At 43.6% G+C, this 24,289-nt stretch overlaps 1 protein-coding gene across 2 annotated transcripts in view; it reads left to right on the forward strand.

The window, feature by feature from the left end:
* The first annotated feature begins 10,459 nt into the window (after nt 1–10,459).
* Nucleotides 10,460–24,289, forward strand: part of DOK6 (docking protein 6) — a 508,085-nt gene continuing 494,255 nt past the window's right edge. For both annotated transcript variants that reach the window (XM_083187715.1, XM_083187716.1), the window contains exon 1: nt 10,460–10,808. In XM_083187715.1, coding sequence (XP_083043841.1) covers nt 10,743–10,808 — 66 coding nt within the window. In that variant the 5' untranslated portion in view covers nt 10,460–10,742. The remainder of the gene's footprint in view (nt 10,809–24,289) is intronic.

The raw sequence follows: 24,289 nt of genomic DNA on the forward strand, positions 1-24,289 counted from the left end.
GTTTATCTTACAAAGTGAATTCTATGAGTGATTGAAAGCTTTGAAATTCATGGGGAAATGTTAGAAATGTAAACATACTGTATGAAATGGTTAGGACTCTATTCATAGAGCTACAGCAACACTTTTGAAGAGCAACAAACTACCCATTGCATGAAAAAGATATTTATATGCCCTGGCATCATGAGTATCAATCAGGATGCCTGAGTCATTTTTCAAATTAATTTGTTTACTTTTTGTTATATTGATTTATTTGAAACGATTTGATATATGTAAACAGTTTCAACAAAACAACACATCTACACCTAATATAAGCAGAACATTCTGTCCTATTTTATTATTGTACAGTCATTTAATGCTCTCTGCACATGTATTTTATAAGACATTCCAATTATGATGATAGGTGAGAAATTTTGTTAAAGGTATACAGTAGTAAAGTATGTATATGGGATACAGAAATTGTAAATGCTGAAACCTCCTTCTGGCCCCTGTTGTATATTGGGCCTGATTCTGGTTCCCTCACAAAAGCAAATTCTCTCTATAATGGACAAAACCTTGTGTACTGCAGGTGGGGCAGATGTAACATGTGCAGAGAGATATAGGGGGGTATTCAATGTCAGGGGAACGGCTTTCGAGCAAGCTCAACAGCCGTGCCCCGGTCCCATTCTCGCTTTGCTCGACTTGAGCTCGGTGGTCCGGATTCAATGTCCTGGCCGCCGAGCGGTGAGAAAGGGGCGTGGCCGCGAGTTGAGGACGGTAATAGATGAGCTCCGGCCGGGAGCTCGCCTATTTTCGGCTTTTCTCAGCAGAACGAGCCCGACAGATTGTGATGTCAGGCTCGTTCTACGGAGAACCCCTGTTCAATGCTGTCAGGGAAGACAGCATTGAATAGGGCCCCGCAGCCATCTCCCCCGTCGGGGAGAGAATTTGCTTTTGTGAGTAAACCAGAATCAGACCCATAGTGTGTTCTCATTCTACCCTACACCCCCACAGCAGAACAGACATAATCAATGACAACTTCAGTTTATTTGTTACATACCGTATAATGCTGGCCATATATGTAGTACCACAAAAATGGAAGCAAGGAAGAGGTAAGCATCTATTGACCAGTGAGCCTTACATCAGTAGTAGGGAAGAGTTGTACAATATCTCAAAACCAGCAACTTACAGGATCCGAAACAGCATGGGTTTACTGGGGGAAGATCATGTCAATCAAATCTTATTGACTTTTTTGACTGGGTGATCAAGGTGCGGCTGTAAATGTAGCTTATTTAGACTTTAGTAAGGTTTTTGACACTGTCCCACATTGCAGACTGTTAAATAAACTTGAAAGCTTGGGATTGGATTCTAAGATGGTTGAATGGATAAGATCTTGGTTGCAGGATAGAAAACAGAGAGTTGTAGTAAAGAGAGTACAGTCAAAGGATGTTAAGTTTGCCGCTAGGCACAGAGTACAGGTAACAGGAGGCAGGGAATGGGAGGTCAGGCTTGAGCCCGTAGCCGGGACCGCCGGTTAGGACGGCCACAGCGAACCCTATACTAACTCTGTTGAGTACCCCGGGCAGATGACAAACCCCTGCGGGAACTAGGCTTCACCTGTGGCCGCCGTGTTCGATGGAGCGAGTTAGGCCCGCTCCAACCCCGATGCAGCTAGGTCTATGAGTGGACAAAGGATAAGTGATCGTTAGTGGTAACTCAAAAGGATATTCTGACTACTGGGCCTGACTGTAAATGAACCCCAGTCTGCTGGCACCAGTTCAAAGACGGGAATGCGACCCAGTCGCAGGCACCAAGGATGACTGATGGGGAATCTCCACTGAACAATATCACAAGGCTAGGTAGCAAATCCCCAAAACCAAAACAGGGACAGGAAGAAAGGGAGAGCCCTGCCTAACAGAAATGAATTAATGGAAGCAGGGACCAGGGAGAAAATAAGTGAATAACAGAATAGTAGAATGAGCTAAGCCCATGGCGGGGCAAGTCCAATACCCCAGCATGGGAACTGGATGAATGGCTGAACAGCCTAATAACTAAAATGAACTCGGCAGCTCCCAAAGGAATACACCAGGCTCCACAGGAGCACTTACGTGACCCTGGGGGAAACACCAGCGGAGATGAGCTGGGGCACTGGAGCAAGACGTGACAAAGGATCCACCAGCAGGAACTGGCAGGGAGACCAGAGATGACCAGGAGCGAATCCAGGTATCCAGGAACACTGAGAAGCGACAAGGACCGGGAATGCGCTGTGAAAGCTATAACCTGCGTCTGTGCTCAGCAGAAGCCGCCTTCTTATTCAAACTTCTTATTCAAACTAGCAACGCCCCGTCGCCTGGCCTCAGAAGGAGGCTTGGAACGCTGCCAGACAGCGTCACCAGCCCTGCCGCACCGCTCTCCATCCGCCAACCGTCCGGGCACTGGGGACACCGGACGGCGGCGTGCAACAAAGGAGGGAAAGATTACAAGTGTAGTACCCCAGGGATCTGTACTGTATCTTTATTGGTGATATTGCAAATGAAATAGAGGTTAAAATGTGCCATATGCAGATGACATAAAGGTATGCAACAGGATAGACACACCAGGAGGGGTAAAACAAATGATTGATGATCTAGGTAGATTAGAAGAATGGTCAAGAGCATGGCAACTACAGTTGCACTTGGGTCTCAGAAATCCAAAGACGAAATATAATATAACTGGCTCTATAATGGAAACAAATGAGGAAGAGAGGGATCTAGGTGTCATTATTTCATAGGACTTAAAAGCAGGTAGGCAATGTAAAAAGGCAATGAAGAAGGCAAGACATATGCTTGTGACAAAAGGACAATACTCAGGAGCTTATTATAAAAATGATTGTATGAATAAAAAATAAAAATGAAAAGGTTCTATAAAGACTATAAATTTAGTTCTGATTCAGCTGCGGGTTTCTGGCGTTGTGGTGTCACTATGCCAGATGTTTTGAACACTGTTTTGTGCCCCCAAGGGCACGCTACAGGTCAAACTGAAACTAGAAAGGAAGGAGGTGCTTCTACTTTTTTGCTTCCTTTCTAAAGTCAGATGCTTGGTTGCATAGGGAGAGGTATCAGTAGTAGAAAGAAAGAAGTAATAATGCCACTGTACAGGTCATTAGTACAACCTCATCTAGAGTACTGTGTTCAGTTCTGGAGGCCATGCCTCCGGAAGGATATAAATACATTAGAGACTGTACAAAGAAGGGCAACTAAAATGGTCCATGGCCTATATCACAAAATGTACCAGAAAAGACTAAAAGATCTAAATATGTATAGTGTAGAGCAGAGAAGGAAAAAGAAGGGACATGATGGAATCTTTCATATATTAAGGGTTTTAACAAGGTACAGGTGGGAGATATTCTTCACAGGAAGATGAGCAACCGAACAAGAGGACATGGACTGAAGCTAGGGAGGAAGATTCAGGGGAAATTTGAGGAAGAATTACTTCACAGAAAGAGTAGTGGATAAGTGAAATAGCCTCCCATTTGAAGTGGTAGAAGCAAATAAAGTAGAATGATTTAAACATGCTTGGGATAGGCATATTGATATCCTTACAAAGAAATAAGGATCAAATATGGTTTAAGGTAACATGTTTAAAAAAGGGGGCAGACTAGATGGGCCAAGTGGTTCTTATCTGCCGTCAAATTCTCCTTTCATCCAACATCCAACTAGTTGGTTGCCTGGAATAAAAATCTGGTACTATTTTAGAGCAAATGTAATTTGTAATTCAGTAATTTACTCCCAAAAGCTGGTATTGACAAAAACTGTTTTTCAGACATGGTACTGCGTTTCGCAGTACTACTGACTGCTTTATCAAGGTGTGCCTGCTTGATAAAGCAGTCAGTAGTACTGCAAAATGCGTTGTTGCCTTCTGGACCCAATTTGGCGTAAGACCATCTCCTCCACACCAGGGCCGGTGCTAGGGTGTCCAGCGCCCTCCTGCAAACCATAAATTTTGCGCCCTTTCACATTGCCATTGCAACAAGCTGCAGCCCGATTGTGGGAGTGTATGCAACATGCGATCCTACTGTATGGAGGATCTCGGGTGCATGTACAGTACATGTATACGGCAATTTGTATTCGTATTGATGTACTATCAATACGAATAAGAATTGCTGTATTTTCGGGATAGTAAATGTAAAAAATAAGTGTATGTCTGGATACAAATACTGTACACCTATTTTTTACAAATTTCCTTTAGTAAATTTCCCCCGACATGTCATCCAGGCATTCACAGACAGCGCTACATGCCTCAGCGCAAGTGTCTGTGAGGAAGAGGGGGCAGGTCGCAGGAGGAGGACAGTGTGTGCGCGGTGCAGGGAGCTGCTCCGCCTCTCCATACTGCCGCCCGCTGTCAGACAGGCGTGCAGGTGGCAGTGACAGTGAGGGCTGAGGCAGCTTTAGCAGAGCAGGTAGGGAGACAGCGCCTTTTCAGCATGGCGCCTCCCTGCTTTGCAGGAGCTGCTGAGTGGGTAGCGCCGGCCCTGCTCCACACCAAAGGACTGTCCTTACCTGCTAATTCATCTGATCGGATTCCACCCATCTCTGGAAGTCCCTTGCCCGTTTCAATATGGACACCTGACCACTCGCAGCAGTGAGGACTCCCAAGCTGGCTAATTACATCTTGTGCCATCGGTTGAGTCCATTTAAACATCATCAGGATACCATAAAGTGGCTAATAAGGACTCCATTCCACTTACCTATCAGGATCAGTACAGGTTGAATTATCCTAACTTTGGTGACTATAAAAATTGGGTCCATAATCAATTTATTTCTTGTTTTTAATATATATGTATTTTATTGTGTATTATTGTTATTAAATAATTTTTCATTGATTTAATTGTCAGATATCAGAGCTGCTTATTTTTGTCATTTTTATTTCTATTTTCTTAGGGAGCTGACCATTCCCTTAAAGCAGCTGCTTTGGGTAAACAATTCGTGGCAAACGCTCTATACCAGGGGTGGCCGGACTTTTGGAACACAGGATCTACTTTTTCTACACTTGCTTACCGGGGATCTACCAGCGTCTCCCCCTGTGCAAAATATCCCCCTCCAATGCAATACATCCCTTACACATTATGCCAGACAGAATAAGCCAAAATTCACATTTATTTATTTATTTACAGGTTCTTATATAGCGCAGCAGATTCCGTTGCGCTTTACAACATTGCAGTATGCCACTCAGAATGAGGTGAAATTCACATTCTGCCACATGGAATGCGGCAAAATTCACATTCTGCAACACGGAAAGCACCGAAATTCATATCCTGCCACACTGAATGCGCCAAAATTCCCATTAGGGCACACAGAATGCACTGAAATTCACAATAAGTCACAAAATTCTGTTATGCAGTGAGAGGGGGAGGGAGCCTCTTCACAAGTGTAAGGTTGTCCCAGATGCTGCCTGTGATGGAGTTTCGTGCCCCATTAAAAATGTGTGTGTATATATATATATATATATATATATATATATACTTTTAAGGGGAGCACAGAACTTCATCACAGGCAGCAATGGGGACAACCTTACACTTCTGACAATACCCACTTCCCCCTCCCACCATGTAGAAGCATATAGGAAAAAAAACCTCTGCGGACAGGAGAAACGCCGCCGCTGATGACCTCCCAGCCCCGCCGCTGATTACCTCCAAGCCACCACCGCTGATGACCTCCCAGCTGCCGCTTGTATCTGGATCCTTGAGCCTCCAACAGTACGGATGGTGTAATGATTAGCATTACTGCCTCACAGCACTGAGGTCATGGGTTCGATTCCCACCATGGCCCTAACTGTTCTCCCCGTACTTGCGTGGGTTTCCTCCGGGTACTCCGGTTTTCTCCCACAATCCAAAAATATACTGGTAGGCTAATTGGCTCCCTAGAATGTCTGTGTGTGTGTGTACATGTGGTAGGGAATATAGATTGTAAGCTCCACTGGGGCAGGGACTGATGTGAATGTTCAAATATTCTCTGTAAAGTGCTGCGTAATATGTGTGCGCTATATAAGAAACTGTTAATAAATAAATAATAATACCACTGAAATCTTGGAGGCTGCAGTACACTGCACAGACTGGTGAGTGCAAGGGGAGTTCTGTGCCCACCTACTGCCAAGTAAGTGACCCTATGTGTCCCTTCCTCTGTATTTGTAAACTGCTGTGACACCTTCGCCTGCGTGTGTGTGAGAGTGAGACACCTTGTCATCCCCTACTCCAGGGGTTCCCAATCTTTTTTGAATCACGGCACCCTAGAGTATAATCATTTTTTCACGGCACCCCTAAGCCAAAAATGTTTTAATTAGATTGGGTTTATATGCGATTCTTAGGGTCAGTTATGTGGTAAAGGGCAGGATTTGCTTCTGTTTGTACACATTTTATGATTATAAGCAAAACCAGTGCTGGTGGCTGGCAAATAATAAACCATTAATAATTTTACTTGGTCCTGGACCACCAACCCAGGGCACCCCTGCATGTGTCCAGAGGCACCCCAGGGAGCCACGGCGCACAGTTTGGGAACCACTGCCCTACTCCCTTCCTCTGTATGCATGAACTCCCTCTACCCCCTTCATCCCTGGTATGTGACTCCCTGTACCCCCTATCCCTGTGTATGTGAGACACGTTGTACCCCCTAACCCCTTCCTCAAAGTAAGTGACTCACTCATTCACAATGTGTGTCCCCCCCTGTACCTCCTATCCCTGTATGTATGTGAGACACCTTGTGACCTCACATACCCCCCTCATCCTTGGGAGTGTGACCCCCCCCCCATACCTCATATCCCTACATGTGTGTGAAACCCCCCTTCCTCTGAGTGTGTGAACCTCTTTACCTGCCTCATCCCCTGTGTGTGTGACCACCTCCTGTACCTTCTACCCCTATGTGCGTGTATGTAACACAACTTGTCCTCCATAACCCCTGTGTGTGTCACCCTGTTCACCTACTGTATATTTCTGAGTGTATTTGTGTTATCCTGTACCTCCTAAACCCCCTCCCATGTATTACACTAAGTACACCCCCTACCCCTGTGTGTGAACCCTAGATAACTGATGGTAGAGCTGGCACTGCATGCACCCTAGGAGTTGGTGTGGAAAGAGCAATGCCAATGCTGGTACAAGTGTAAATAAGGCAGATACTGTAGCTGTGAAGGTGCACTCTTGTTAGGAAAGCAGTTAAGCCCTGGTATTGCAGGGTCAGAGCATTGACTTTTAAGAGGTACCTTGAAAATACAGAAATTAGCATGGAAGACAATGTATAATATGAAGTACTATCAATTCTCTCTGAGGGTAAACACTGTAAGTACATTAATCCACCTTTTATATTTTTCATTTAAAGTACTGTACTTAAGATTTGAAGGTATTCTTACGTATCTGGCAATAGGTTAGTTAGACGTTAATACGTAGATACCATGGTTATTTTCTCCTGTACCTGTCAGCAACACTGCAGTAAAATACATACATGATAATCGTACACATAATGTTCCAGCAATTTCACACTCCTACTGTATCTGTCAACTCTATAGAAATTATTATAGTAGACCTGTCGCCTTAAAATACCATTTTCTGATGTTCTTATTTAGAATATATAAATAAAACATACAAGCAGTGGTTAATATTTGCTATTACCTCCGGAAATACTTGCATTTTAAAGAATTATCCCTCTTTCATAATTTTGTGAGAGAGAACCTCCAGTATCTGACAATCTGGCACGTAGGTAAGAAGTACTTATGCTGACAATGGGAAAAAAAATCCCTCCAATTAGCCTGCATATGTGGTACTGTCAGAACAACTTTGTCCTTTCATTCTGATACTGTGGAGTACTGTAAATGTACTAAGATGGGAGTTCTATTGAAGATGGGATGTTGCCCATAGCAGCCAATCAGATTCTATCTAGTATCTTCTAAAAGCTGCTTAAGAAATAAGAGGTAGAATCTGATTGGTTGCTAAAGGCATCCCATCTTCAATGGAACTTAATACATGTATCCCTGTACTGTATATATTGGCATAATAAGGCTTTCTAGAGCATTCAGTATCAGCAACGGCTGCTGCATCAACCATATATTGCAGGGGGGAACCGCTTAGCATATATAAACATACATTTTCTGATGTATATAATGTATGTGCTGGCTAGTTCCTCTGGGAATTGGGCAAATGGTGCATTAGGCACCATGCAGCACCTGGGACCCAGCATAAGGCATCACACTCCTTCTAAACCCGCCCCCAGACTCCTGTGAATCTAGCCAATGAGAGCCTGGGGGTGGGCTATAAGAAGTGTGATGTCTTATGCTAAGTCCCAGGTGTTGCACAGCACCCTACAGGTTGGCCAGGCCTGGTCTAGAGTCTAAGGATACTTACAGTTAGGTATAGGCTGCAGGGTGGGGTGTGGTGCTAAATGTTAAGGCTGCATTCTTTTAGAGTTAAACACTAGGGCAGACTGGGCCAACTTTTGCCTCTCCAACTGTTGTGAAACTACACATCTTGGCATGTTCCTTTACAGTTTTAGCATACCCTAAAACATGAACTGTGGCAAGAAATTCTAGAACTTGTAGTTTCACAACAGCTGGAGAGCCACAGGTTGGCCAGGACTGCACTAGAGGGAGGTTTAAAGGTTGGAATTATGATTAGGATAGGGGGTAGAATTCTCACCAGAGTGCCGCTGCTGAGACTTCACCACCGGAGCTTCTCTGCACGTGACTGCTAAGACAGGGAAGAAGGAGCTGCAATTGCCATCATTAGAGCCCCATACACACTTTGCAATGCTCCCCACCGCCGATATAGGTGACACTGGTGACCCGGCAGGGGCAGGCATTGGCGAGCGCATACATGCTTGCCGATACCGCCTCTGAGGTGAGCGACGGCAGATGTACGATGGGACTAGGCCAAAGTTAACAAGGTCCTTCCTCATCCGGACATGCTGAACGAAGGAGGGGGTTGTTAATGATGCGCAGGAGTGCACATTGTTATCTACAGGGACTGTACACACTATGCAATATTGTCCACAATATTGCTCAGAAAGCTTTCTGATAACACTAGACCACCAAGAACAGTATGTCGGCATATAATCATACTGATTTATCATCCATGTGGACATGTGAGATGCGGTGAGGTCAATGGCTGTAGAGGCACTGATTAGTATTAGAGACAGATTTATACACACACTTTTTTTAATTTGGTAGTGAGTTTTGACTATAAAGAATGATTTGAATAATATAAAAATGATATGAATAATACAAAGATATTAATATGTTATAAATATATTCCTTGTATTATAGGTAAATCTCTGAAGTGAGTGTACTGTAGTATGAATGGTGAGGCTCTGCCTCTACAGACCACAAGTCACTGGTGCAGACATGATGAATATCAACATGTCAGCATGCTGCAATATTTACAGTTCGGCCATGTTGACAGTCACATGTCGACTTGATAACTGTTCATAACACGTAAGCCGAAAGCCGAAAACCCAAAACTTAAGGTTCCCATACACTAATTCGATTTGGTCGCTTTTCACGCTATTCTGACCGATCAGGCTGAGAAATTGAGTGAAAAATAGTAAAAATCAGATGTGTTTGCCATCTGATCCGATGTACGATTCCGTGGGCATAGGATCAGAGTCGGAGGTCGGACCTGCTGCACATCGGACCACCGACTCGGTCCCCCTCCTGGCAGCGGAGAAGAATGGGATCACATGTGATACATATGTCACATCCAAAAGGGCCACATGCAATGTATTGCATGCTATCCTGCCACCTGGGACGGTCCCAGGGTGGCCCAAGGGGAATCGGCTGGCCATATACTGCGGCGACTTCTTGCAGTAGTATATGGCCACCTTTAGTTTCTATATTAACTAATAAGCAAAGATTTACATAAAACTTCTTCCTTAACAACTCATTATTGTATCTATCCTGTGTTGGAACAGGAACACCTTCAGAATATTCTATTGATCACAAGAATAAACTTCCTAATCCTTCCAACATTAATTTAAGAATTCTCTTAGTTCTGACAAGCTATGAAAAGCAATCATCTAGTTCATGTCTAATACCAGATACCTGTATGTACTGAGTGATCGTGCCCACATAATCATACATATATTTTCTGTTACATTTTTACATGTAAGCCAAATGAGCTGATGGATCTAATGAGTGTCATGAGGATAATTGTTGACACATCCAGTAGACACAGAACATAGCAAATTAGGTTATGTTACAAATCATTGTGTGACTCACATAAATTGCCATCCCTGGAACAATGAAACCAAAGAATACATAATATAAGTGGGTCTAAAAAATATATTATTCACATCCAATTAAAAAAAGTGTCATACATTGCTCACAATGGGGTTTTCTTGTATTTCTCTATATAATCACCTATTCTACATTGCCTTTTCTCCACTTTAGATATTCAGTAAAGCATGCTTGGGGGGGAGGGAGGGGGCTGAGCACTGACAGTGGCTGCTATTGCAGTGAGCTCCTGCTGTTGGACTCCCAGACACAGAGACAGCTCAGCCAGGCAGCTATTGCTGCTATTGGACTCCGAGACACAGAGACAGCTCATCCAGTAAGCTGGGACGGCTGCTCCAGTACTTCACAGAGACAGTTCAGCCAGTCTACATTTGGACACCTGGACACAGCCAGCCTGTCATCTATTGCTGCTGTTGCCTTAACACTCGCAGAGCTTGGGGAGGGTGTATGAAGCATCCTCTAATATTGCCAGAGAAACTGTGTATATCAGGGCACTTGGAGGGACCACACTGTTCACTATGGCATCAAACTTCAATGATATTGTAAAGCAAGGTTATGTTAAAATCAGAAGCAAAAAGCTTGGGGTAAGTCTGTGTTTCCTGCTATGGCTTTTTATGTTTTTGCTTCTTTTTAATGATTGTTGTACTGGCTGTTATACTATAGTGTTGTATGACAGATATCTGCTGTACTATCTTTAGCCACTTCAATGTATACTGTGTGTATTCCATGGGGAGAGATGAGAATGAGTACATCATTTGTATACAGCACGGTTGCAATCATCTGCATTTACAAAGCAAGTGTCTCTGGCTTTACTCCTATGTAAGATCATGATAACATTTGGGCTGTGTCTATCATTTCGTATCCTTGATGTTAAAGACTGCAGGTTGACTGTCTGGTTACTGGGGAATAAAACATTGCCAGGCACTTCAATGTGTTGCTGTGGACATTGGCCGTAGAGTGTATGAAGTGTGCAGTGGTCTAAGGAATAGAGACCCACATGGGAATTCTGTACTGTGGGTTTCAGACTACTGTGTACTTATATTGCATTGTTTGGGGGAGATTCATTGACTTTTGCACATACTGTATCTAAATAGTTGGGAAGTGTAAAAGTGCAGAACTTGTGGCATTATGGCACTGGCTTTAACAAATGAAAGAAATTGTGAGATGCTGGAAAGTGTTTGCTTTGTAATGTTTATTGCATTATTGTATTTATTACACATAGAGGTTTTGTTTGTTGTTTACCCAGTGTTACTGATCAGGAATTGTTACTGCGAAATGTTTTATTGCATTCATGGGTTCTGAGTGAGCACATAAACAATGGATGAAGGATGAACATGTTTTGTGGAATTGAAAAGGTAGACACTAATGCTCTGATGGTTATCTTATCTTGGGCACAAGGCTGAATGATTAAACATCTGAATTGGACTGTGTGATGCCAACAGACAGGCAACAGCAGGCTGGAGGCATAGTCTAGCACCTGTGTTATCAAGAGAACTCCTGTCAAATAATGAACTGCTTCCCCAAACAGTGTCAGATAAGCCAGAGTCACTCAGAAAACTCAAATTCCTCAAGTAGCTTGGAACTCGGCTATATCTCTTATCAGCAAAACAAATGATTATATTGTAGCAGTGACATAGGTTCTTGTCACCCTGCAGGAACTGCTTGTATCTATATCTTGTTGTTTATTGCTGCACTTACCTATTGTATTCATGGCCCATAATTGGTGGTTATTAATAGGGTTTTATATCTAAGATGAAAAAGACACATTTGTATAGTATCGGTCTATATTTATCATATTGGGCCATCAAACATTATATATGGCTAACAAATCCCCTAAAATATAATGTTTTACAAAATGAGGGTTATTCTGGTTGATTTGCAAGGCTACGAATTCACAGGCTTGCGAGTCCACCAAACCCCGCCTTGTGAATGGTGGCTGGCCGCCACGCATTCGCAAGGCAAATTCGCTTGCAGGGCATGCGAATGGATGTTACACAGTAACATCCATTTGCAGCCTGGTATGATCCGCCCCCATCATTCGAATGAGCAACCTTACAGGTGCGTGTCTGCTCGGGGGCAAGTAGGCGGGTAGGCGGGCCCCACGCCGCCTGTCCATCATGCCTCATTTGCATGAGAACGCCCAGCGTTCTCATGGTAATGTCCATGAAACGCTGGGCGTTCCCTTATGGTGATGGGGCAGCTCACGCCCCCTCTCCGCCCCCTGCCCGCAAACATCCTGTTCTCTGGGGCCACACTCAACAAGCGCATGCACATGTGCAGAAATGTGTGGGCACAATAAAAAAAATCAGACCCCGTGCACTTGCGAGAGGACCTGAATAAGGTCCAATATCTGCCAAAAGTGGGCCACGACCATTCCATATTTTTGCCTGTTCACCAATATACAGTATACCTATAGAGTAAATGTTTTAGGTATGCATTAATTTTTACATCGTTTTACACACACATACACACACACACACACACAAACACACACAAACCAAAGTTGACTATATACAATTTTGTACAACTTTATTGTAATATTTGTTGGACAAAGCACAGTTATTTTGACAGTTAAATTTCCCAAACCAAATCGACTCTCTTATTTCACATTGTCTGTTCTGGATAATGAGATGGCAGATGCTTATGTGATGAATCTTGTTTAAAAATATATTAAATATAAAGGAAGTTTGCATTGCGAATAAATGTTTTGATAATGTTGAATAGTGCACCTGATAAATCGCAGTAATTCTAAAATGCAGATAGAGCAGACTTTATTTCATTTTCTGAGTTGCCCCAATGCGCATAAAATCCCCATTCCTTTCAATGAAAATGAATAATCTATCCAATTGTTGCAAAGAGATCTACAGTAATTCTGGGTACACAATAAGTGAGGTTGTATGATATATCGTTCTGATGCGGATCAAAATAGTGTGTACGCCAGGTTGCACATGCACGGTAGTAGTTTATCATCTAATGTACTGTACATCACTGTACAGTACACGCATGCTGTACCAATACATTGCGTAGGCATACTCCGGATCTAGTAGTGTGTGGCGTATTATTGTGTTACAGCAGTATGTATGGCGTTACATCACTTTGCATCATTGCATCACACATTGCTATAGTATGTACCCAGCTTAAGTGCTGCAATGAAAGCTGCTGCATCTGTGAAGTACTGTAGGTGCAATAAAGAGAGATAAACGTCCGGCCAATCAGCTCCTTACTGACTTTTTTTCAAACACCGCCTGTTACATGGCAGTTAGCAGGTGATTGGCTGAATGCTTATCTCTCTTTATCACCCTTGCATTTATCTCTTGTTAAGGATTAATACATCTGCCCCAATATGTATTAAAGGTATTTGCCTACAGTACAATACAAATCAGACAAATGTCTATTTGGAAATAATGTCCAATGACTGCATTTACTGAGTACCTTGTTTTAAGATAATGAAAACTACTCTTTGATTGTGCATTTCTGTTAAGTCAGACTTTACATATTGGACCTTATTCTGGTTGACTCATAAGGCTGCCTTGCGCTTCCACCAAAGGCCACCCACATGGCTGCCCACCCCCCCCTCGCATGCCGCTATACCCCCCCAATCCACTGCATGGCTGCGAATGGATGATTTGCATAACCATCCATTCGCAACCGGGGAGAAATATGGTGTCTCTGGTCTGCGAGTGCCCTGTGCGGGAAGCAGGTGTGCAGCTGACAGCCAATGAGGTCAGCAGCCCACCCGCCACACCCACGTGACCGGGCGATTACCATGGATACGCCCATAAAATGCTGGGCGTTCCATGGGCTGTGCCCGCCACCGACGCCACCCCACGCCCACACTGCTAGTTGCAAGCGGGTTGGTAAACATGTAGTTCACTGTGCCCACTCGTACCCTGCGTCTGCACATGCGCAGAAATGAATTAACTAAAATAACCCCCATTAAGAAAATACTTGGCAATGAATACATGTAGATGTATTGAACCTGTAAGTAAAGTCCCTGGCTGTATTTGTATAGCATACATCCAGGGCAGTAGAGATCCTGGTCAGGCCCAGGTCATTTCCAGGGGGCGGACCTCCTAACCATAGGAGGCGTGGCCATGCACAGAAAAAAACATATTTTAGGCATCTCTCTGGCCACAATGCAGCCCAGCATACAGCAGCATGTGCTAGGTTGAGAAGAGCTTTAGTCCTGCACCAAGTATTTAGTACCCACTGCCCACAACATTGTTTCACCTTTATATCAACCTTTCTCTTATGTACATTTTATATACTGTAGTACAATTGAAATACCACACTTATCCAAGTGACACAAATCCAAGACATGGAGATTAAAATATTAACCTGCTAGTTACTAGCCCTTCAAAATGATGGAACAACATAACAGTAATTTCAGCACCGGTGGGTGTGCGCTAATGAACTGAGTAAAACTTGATTTGTTCTGTTGGGTGCCATCTAGTGGTCACTGGGACACAAAGCACTTAAATTCCAGCATTGAGGTGAGGAGCAATTTTAACTTCCGGTTAATATAGGATTTATTTTTCCCGATATCCAGTACAAATAACACTGTAATAATGTGATGTGTCTAATTTTATTTTACAAGAGATTAATTTTTAAAACAAGCTAATCTAAGTAGAAGATTTTATGGTTTATCATACCAAGAAATGTAGGTGGCTAATGACATTTTAAATGTCAACAGGGCAATAAAAATTCCTATAAGCTGAAGGCTTTTAATTAGCCCCAGACAGATATTCTTCCATTGAGACGGATGTGCTTTTTCTTTCTGTGTGCCTGAGAGCAATGGAAGCAAGAGATATATTGACATATTACAACACGTAGGATTAAAACTACATTACAGGATTCTGCACTGTAAAATCAACTGAAGAGTACACTCAAGGATGAGTTGATGACAGAACGAAGTGTATTATTTCATCCACTGTGAAAATCAGTGACTCACTAGCTTTATTGTTACAGGGATAAATCCTTTTCTCTTGATGTCTTCCTTAATAGAAAAGATCACCCGGGTTACCAAAAATGGATTTAGCAGCAAAATTGTACAGTTCTGAATGCACAGACGTAATGATGCATTCTGCTTTAACCCTGAGCAGCTGACTTATACCATTGCAAATTCTTTGGGATTGCCCATCTGTACGCCAGCAAAGCTGAAATAAAATGATTGTAAATATTAGTTTTCAAATTGGTTCACAGTAGAGTAAGGACTTGATTCTATTGGTCATGCTCCATGTAGATGTAAAATAGTAGACATCTGACTTCTAGAAGCTGATTTTTTTAAATCTTATTCCAAAGCAAATGATCAAGATTGACCAATAATGACATATTTATTTTGGCATGGCTGTAATTAAGGTCGTGCTAAAAGGGCAGCCACCAGCACAAGTATGAATGAGGTGCAAAAATAGACCTTTTATCCACGTCGACCCAGACCAAGTCAAACTTTTTACATGTGTCGACTTACTGCCTTCAGACCAATAGTGGTTGAGCTATCGACCAATCGACCAGATAGATACAGTTAGATCCAGAGTCAGAGGGATCCTTTAGAGAGTATCTTTAATTATGTTGGAAACTGAAAAATGGGGAAACCCCATTTTAGAAATATAATTTTATTGCAGTTTATAGGCGCAAAATTGTTCGGTATTTTGAAAGTGAAGGCCTGCAAATGGGTGCGGATCATTAGGTTGACAATGTCTAGGCCGACAGTCAATAGATTGACCACTATTGGTCAACAGACAGGTCAACACGTAGGAGTAAATTTAATAGGATGAGAGATTCAGAAAGTGAGATATTTGGTAAGAAATCTCCAGGGTTTTTTTTAAAGCGCCAATCATTGACTCTGCAAAACCAGTTTGGTTTTGCAGTGTAAATGATTGCCACTTTAAAAATTTCTTACCAAATCTCTCACTTACTGATTCTCTCATCCTATTACATTTCACCCATGAAAAATGTTGATATGGTATAGGTCGACTTGGACAAAAGGTTGACATGTAAATGGTTGACACAGAAAAAATGTCAATGCCATTTTTAACATTTTTGAGTATCTATGTCGACATGGAAACTGTATTGGTGTAACACGTCGCCTTTAATGGTTTGCTATTATATTCTTCCCCTATGCCCACTGAACAAGTCGGTTTAAAAAACGAAATCACAAAAAAACTTGTGTCAACCTTTTTTATGTGTCAACCATTGACATGTTGACCCTTTGTATATGCCAACCTATTATCCACACGACACGGCCCATGTTGACCCTTTTCAGGTGTCGACTTATTGCCTGCCGACCAATAGCGTTCGACCTATTGACTGTTGACCAATGGACCAGATACTGATACAGATTTAATAAAAGTCATCATTACAAATGGTTTTATCCAGACATTTCTGCACTTCCATGGAATGCTGACCACTTTATTGTATTCCTGTGGCAGTATGAAGCAGGAGCGGACTGCGTTATTGGGGCGTGATGGCATGTCATTGCCATTTTTAGGGGCATTTCTATGCAGGCTTACTGTATATGCAGGGAGAGAGAGGGGTTGGTGGGAGTCGCACAAGGTTATTCCCACCTGTACTGTATATGCAGTCAGCTGCAATCATGTACCAGAGATACATGGCACCAATGTCGCTACTGCCACGTCCAATCAGTGTAGCCGTAGGGCTTCCCTAGCAGTCACAGTTCTTTTATATTGCATATGGACTGTGAATGGGTGCACAATCTCTCATGAAGCAAATACATTTAGGGTTATTGGAATATGTGTATTGTTATTCAAAAATATAGTTGCAGTATACCTCGTATAACATATTTTGCATGTCCTATTAGATATTCTGTATAATGTGCCTGAAGCAATTCTGTGTTTTATGAATACCTGATTAAACTCCATTAAGATTGCTATCACCTATGTTTTTCTAAATTGTGTTATGTTATTGTATATTAAAGATATTGTTCGTCGTAAATGTATAAGGTTGATGCTTGTTGGGACAGCTTGGAATCGGCAGTAAGTAATTAATAATCATTATGGGGTAAATTTACTAAGATACAGTATGAGTTCTATTTCCGATAGGATGTTGCTATGGTCAACCAATCAGAATCTACTTATCTATTTAGCACATTCTACAAGATAATAGAATCTGATTGGTTGCCTATAGCAACATCCCATCCGAAATAGAACTCCCATCTTAGTAAATTTCCCCTATGAATTATATTTTACCCAAAATAGCTGGTGTGACATTATAGCTTGTTCTTGCATGGCTGTAAATCTTTGCTTACTGCAAAGACCATTCATGACTCCATAATCACTACAGGTTGAGTATCCCGTATCCGAGTATCCGTTATTCCGAAAACCAGACATTCCAGAAAGTGAACAAAAAAAAATTTTTTTTTGCTAAAAACTCACTGGGGACATTTGTAACAGCATCACTGGGGACATGATATGTAACTGGCACTATATATGTACAAGACAATGATTGCTTGGCATTCAAATTCAGTTCCTGAGACATACCTCCCAACTTTTGAAGTTGGGAGGTCGGGACGTTCGCGCGGGGGGAAAGAGGGCGTGGCCTCATTGGGTGACGTGAAATCCGGCCACGCCCCCGTTTTCGCCGCTCGTCGTCGCTGAATAGACGCTGTGCGCATGCGCACAGCGTCTATTCTCGGCAAGCTGGGGGGGCTCCCAACTGCGTGGTTTATATCTCCCAACCGTCTCGGGAAGCCGGGACTGCGGTAAGCAGTACCGGGACGACGGGACATCGGCCGTAAATCGTGAATGTCCCGCCGAATCCGGGACGGTTGGGAGGTATGCCTGAGATAGTACACACATTTTGTTTCATGTTTTGAAACCTTGTTTTTTGAACAAATAAAATATATTTGTGTGTATTTTATGTGTTTATACAGCATACATGCAAGATACTGCAAAATACATCATTGAAATATTAAAATATTCCGAAATACGGAATAATCCGTTATCCAGCATTTTGGATACGGGATACTCAACCTGTATCTTTACCACTGTCCCTAGTTACAGCTACCATTTGTATTTATTGTACAGTAGCTCTTACATTGTAGGTGTATATGAAAAAGGAACCTTTGCCTTCAGCTCTAAACTTTTGCAGCAATTAAGGATAACATCGGGAATACAGGTCGAGTATCCTGTATCCGAATATCCGTTATCCGAATTATTCCGAAATACGGACATTCCAGAAAGTGAAAAAAAATTTTTTTTTGCTAAAAACTCACTGGGGACATTTGTAACAGCACTACTGGTGACATGATATGTAACTGGCACTATATATGTACAAGACAATGATTGCTTGGCATTCAAATTCAGTGCTGAGATAGTACACACATTTTGTTTCACGTTTTGAAACCTTGTTTTTTGAACAATTAAAATATGTTTGTGTGTATTTTATGTGGTAATAAAATATATTTGTGTGTATATTATGTGTTTATACAGCATAAATGCAAGATACTTCAAAATACATAATTGAAATATTAAAATATTCTGAAATACGGAATAATCCGTTATCCAAAATTCTCCTGGTCCCGAGCATTTTGGATACGGGATACTCAACCTGTATACTATATCATTTTAAGGAACTAATTATCATCTATATATATGTCTATGTCCGTGAGTCTCCGAAACACTGGCATCTGCTGGCACAGAGTAAAATTAAATCTTTCTCCTCACACATGCACGAACACAGAAGGTAGCAGACTAGCTTTCGAAGCTGCCGCTATAGAGCGATGTCCCTGGCTAGGCTGCTGCTCCTTGAAGGTGTGAATCAGGGGGGGATGGGGGGGGGGGGTTCAGTGAGCTGCCAGCATGTGCTGCTCCATATGTGGGGAGGGGGGGATTTTAGGTGTTGGCAGCAATTTAAGTTACGGTGCTTCCCACACTTTGGTGACCCAGTGCCCACACCAACTTGTGGCCCTGATGGGAATAATAAGGAAACCAGTAGAACTGGCTTCTAATCCTCGCCCTAAATGTGATCTGATGTGCTACGGTAAATCTTAATAACATAGAATGTGTTTGTTATTTTCTTTCCTGTTGTTACTTCTTGCAATAACATAAATATTCACTATCTTTTACCATCATCTTTCATTATACTGTAATATTAAATGTGCTTCTGTGCAGGATTATATTCCTGCTATATATTATGCATCTAGATGGAACATAGAAAGAAGCTGAAACAAATAGAAAATAAATAGAGTAGTGGAACAGTATGGAGCTGTGGGTCATGGGTGTTATTTGCATGGGGGGGGGGGGGGGAGGTTGGCTGCTTTTCCATGTAGCCAACAAATGCTGGATGTTTTATATTTAGATTGCAAATTTATATTGCAATTTACAGTAGTTCTCAGTTTGAACATGCCCCTCAAATCTAAATCTCAGCACAGTGTAAATATGACTCACTTGCAGTGCACCGTGGTTTTTACGGTTCACATCCACGATGTTGCTTCATCGCAGCTTACAGAGCACCAGAGATGCCACCCCGCCGAATAACCCCCCCCCCCACACACACACACACACACACAGACACACACAGTCGATACCCCTCTGTATCGAGCAAGGGATGTATACTAACTCCCACATTTATACTAACAATCACATGGAGAAACAGAGGCTCTGCTTGCAAATGCAGATAATTCCCTTCTATATCAATAGTTAGTGCTGTTCTGAGTCTGTGCAGTCAGCAGACCATGTATGTGCATCAGAACTTGCCAGGAAGGGGTCCGGGAGAAATCCTATGGGTAGTTTTTGCAAAGTAGTAGGTCTACAAGTCTACAATAGGTTAGCACCATCTGGAGATTGGGACCAAGCTTTGGAATGCTTGGCATTCTGGGACTTGGTAAAACTGACAGTTTTGCAGCTTCCATAGAAATTTATGGGGGGAAAATTGTACTATTGTATTACTTGGCACCTGATCAGCGGTGTAACTAAAATAGGTACTTGTGTATTATTACGGCGCCAGTTACGTAGTCAGCATAGTGTCCCTGTCAGAATCAGGGTAGTGTTCCCGCGGCCAGCGTAGTCAGCGTAGTTAGCATAGTCAGCATCCCTGTCAGTATCAGCATCATGTTCCCGTAGCCAGCGTAGTCAGTGTGTTCGTGGCTAGCCAGAGCTTACGTAGTTAGCGTAGTCAGTCAGCATTACGCAGTCAGCGTAGTCAGTCAGTGTGGTGTCAGCGCTTATTACATTGTGTGGGAACCATTGACAATTTTTAACCTGCCTGACATGACAGGTGTGAATGTGATCCTGAAACACCCCCACTATCCACATCAGCCCAAAGTGTGGTGAGCGTAGCGAGCCGCTCGAAGGGATGCGGTATGCGTCCTCCCAACCTGTTCATACCCCCACTATCCACGTATGCGTGGAGTTGATTTTATAAAGTGTGGCGAGCGCAGCATATTACTTGATGTGTATTCCACGTCCGCTCGCCACGTTTCGGGCTTGGTGGCTCGCTGCACTCGCCACACTTTGTAAAGTCAACTCCATGTCGACATGAATAGTGGGGGTATGAACAGGCCGAGAGGACGCGTACCGAATCCCCTCGCGGGGCTCGCTATGCTCGCCGCGCTTTGGGCTGGCGTGGATAGTGGGGGTTTGAAATGGAAGCATTTGCCAGTATGTAACATGGAGCACTGGCAAATGCGTCCTTTATTGTGCATGAGACTCACTTGTGCACCACACCCCCCTTTGTGCCCAAGACGCACGCGCTACTAAACCCCTAACCCTGTCCGTCTCCCTGAAGTAGACACGGGCACCACTGCCGTACCCTGCCGCAAGAATTACTGAGGCGCACAAGCATATTAGACGCTTGTGCATCTCAGGCAGATGGAGCGCCTCTTTGTCGGCGCTTGCATGATCGCCTCTCCGCCAGTGTCTGTGCTGGCGGTTATTGGCGCTGTGTGAGAGGCGCTCACTAGGCTTGCCAGAGACATCGGGGACAGAGCTGCAGCTTGCGTGGACAGTACAGTGACTACGCTGCCTGATGGGGACACTACACTGTCTACGCAGGTCTGCTGTGGGGACACTATGCTGACTACGCTAGGCATCCGTTGGGCTACACTGACAACGTAGCTTATGGAGAACTTGGTTGCATATATCTGCAGATATAGGGCTAAGCCCCCAGGCCGTACGTCAAGGCATCTCTGTCACTGGGGGTCCCTAACACTGGGTATGGGTCTGGGGTGTGGGCCCCCAATATGCCGGCACAGGCTGACTACTCCAGGGCAGCACACAAATGAAAATTAGTAGGTGTTAATAAGAAGCACATAAGTGCTATGTAAGGAGGTGAAGGTGTGGTTAAAATAATTTATACAATGTGATAGGGAAAAACATAAATGTTAATAAAGTGTTAGGGTGTGCTACCCTGGAGCAGACCAGCCATACCAACAAAGAGGGAATCACACTCCCAAACCCATCCCATGCACAATAACAAATTTTTGGGCCTAATAGCCCAGTGTAAGGCCACATGATAATGGCTTACAACATCTGAGAGCCAGCTTACCTGGAGATACCCCTGGCTTCTCCAATGGCACTCATGTGTCAGCAATCCCTCCTAATGCTGACCAATCTATGCCTCTCTCAACTGCACAACACTTTTATTGGCAAGCTGCTCAATCAGAGGTAATGTCATTCAGGTGCCAACAGGGAGGGGTAAATCTGGTTAGGAAAAAAAACCCAGTTTGTATCCCAATTGCACACTGAATGAAAAATATACATATAATAATCTTATTAACACCTACTAATTTTCATTTGTGTGCTGCCCTGGAGTAGTCAGCCTGTGCCGGCATATTGGGGGCCCACACCCCAGACCCATACCCAGTGTTAGGGACCCCCAGTGACAGAGATGCCTTGACGTACGGCCTGGGGGCTTAGCCCTATATCTGCAGATATATTCCACCAAGATCTCTGTATTATCTGATTATTATATGTATATTTCTCATTCAGTGTGCAATTGGGATACAAACTGTTTTTTTTTCCTAACCAGATTTACCCCTCCCTGTTGGCACCTGAATGACATTACCTCTGATTGAGGAGCTTGCCAATAAAAGTGTTGGACAACGTAGCTTAGCCTTCACTGAAAACGTAGCGTAGCCTGGCACCGTGATAATACACAAGTACCCTAAAATATATGCGCATCCCCGCTGAAAATTCTGGCAGCCCCCGGTCTGCCCATGCCCCCCCCCCCTGCCTTACCCCTCTGCTCAGCAGCAGGGACCCGCAGATCTTCTCTGCGGTGTGGTCCCGGCTCCCCTCCTACTGCTGCTGCTGCTATGAAAATGGACCATGACATCATGTCCACCCCCATACAGCAGACAGTTTCACAGAACTATCTACTGTATGGGGTGGACATTTTATGATGGTCCATTTCCAAATTAGCAGTAGCCAGGAGGGGATCCAGGACTGCACTGCAGAGACGAACTGTGGGTCCCTGCTCTTAAGCGGAGGGGTAAGACATGGGGGGGGGAAGGGTGCTGCAGACGCTTCCAAAGCAGCAGTAGCTGGGAGCTGGGGCGGCGGCGTTACAGTAACCCTGCAGACCCCCAGTGCCAGCACTTAAACAGCACCTCCCCGCTACCACGGGGTCAGCGTGGCTAATGTTACGCCACTGCACCTAATGCTTCAATAAGAAAAAAAACATATTATAAGAAAAAAAAAGAGTAATCTATGGGCAATGCAGGTGCTATCAGTTCCTTTTGGGAAATCCTTAATATTTGCTGGTGTCCTATGGAAATGAGTGTATTGGGGGAATATGCTACAAATAGTATTTGATTAATAGGCCCCAAAGTGCTTTGTAAACTCTGGAAAGTAAAACATCAGTTCTTAAGCCACAACTGATCACGAGGGATTGGGATAGTAGATGTGTGAATGGTACAGTGAATAGTTGCCATGTACTGTATCGTCTCATGGAAATCGATTTACATGAGAGCAGTGCACATCTTCCGTGGCAACATAAGGAGCTTGTACATACATTGGCCCTGATTCTGGTTCACTTGCAAAAGCAAACTCCTTCTTTAATGGACAAAACCATGTGCACTGCCGGTGCAGAGAGAGATAGATTTGGGTGAGTTATTTTGTTTCTTTGCAGAGTAAATACTGCCTGCTTTATTTTTATGCTGCAATATAGACATCAGTTTGATGTACAAACCCCACCCAATCTAATTCTCTCTGCACATGTTACAGCTGCCCCACCTCAAGTGCACATGATTTTGTCCATTTAAGTAGGATTTTGCTTTTACAAGTGAACCAGAATCATGCCTATTATGTATGCATATTAGCATTTACTGTAAATGTGTGATTTAATACTAAAATATGAGGAGAGAGGATTTTTTTGCTGCAAAGTCATCATAAGGGGCATGGCGAAGGTGGAGCCTCCGGAGTACGAAAGTTCACAGGGTGCCGGAGCCTCACACCGCAAACTCTGCCCTGTGTGCCATCTGGCCACTGTCTTCTGTGTCCTGACTCCTGTGCTGCCCTGCTCTGGCTCACAATATCGGCTGTGTAAGCCACAGCCAGGCAACGCAGGAGTCAGGACACAAAGCAGGTCTGTCCACCACTATATAAGTCTCCCACTGTACTGTGAGCCAATAGGAGCTCGCGGTCCAGCAGCCAATCAGGAGCGGCATTGGAGGCTGCTGAACCGCAAGCTCCTATTGGCTCGTGGTCCAGCGGGAGACTTGAAAATAGCGGAGGAAAGACCTGCTTTGACAGTTTGACTAAACAGCCAGGCAGCGTACCACTCTCTCTGCCCAGCTGTAGGAATGGTCCGTAGCAGCATTTCACCCTCTCCTTGGCAACATGCACTTTCAGTCCTCGAGCAATTTTAGTCCCCCTTGGCAGTGATCTATTTCAGTCCCCCTTGGCAACAAGCTAATTCTGTCCCCCTTGGTAACGAGCATGAAGCCCCTAGCATTGAGCATGCTGGTAAGTGGCACTTATGTGTTAAATATGGAATGGGCATTACGGTGTGTTATCTAGTATGTATTGGGCATCATGATGTGTGGCACAATGTGTAATGGGCATTACGATTTGTTATATAGTATGTTATGGGCATTACAGTTTGTTAT

The sequence above is a fragment of the Crinia signifera genome, chromosome 5 (genome assembly GCF_055691185.1).
Source record: "Crinia signifera chromosome 5, ASM5569118v1, whole genome shotgun sequence".
In the NCBI taxonomy this organism is placed as follows: Eukaryota; Metazoa; Chordata; class Amphibia; order Anura; family Myobatrachidae; genus Crinia; species Crinia signifera.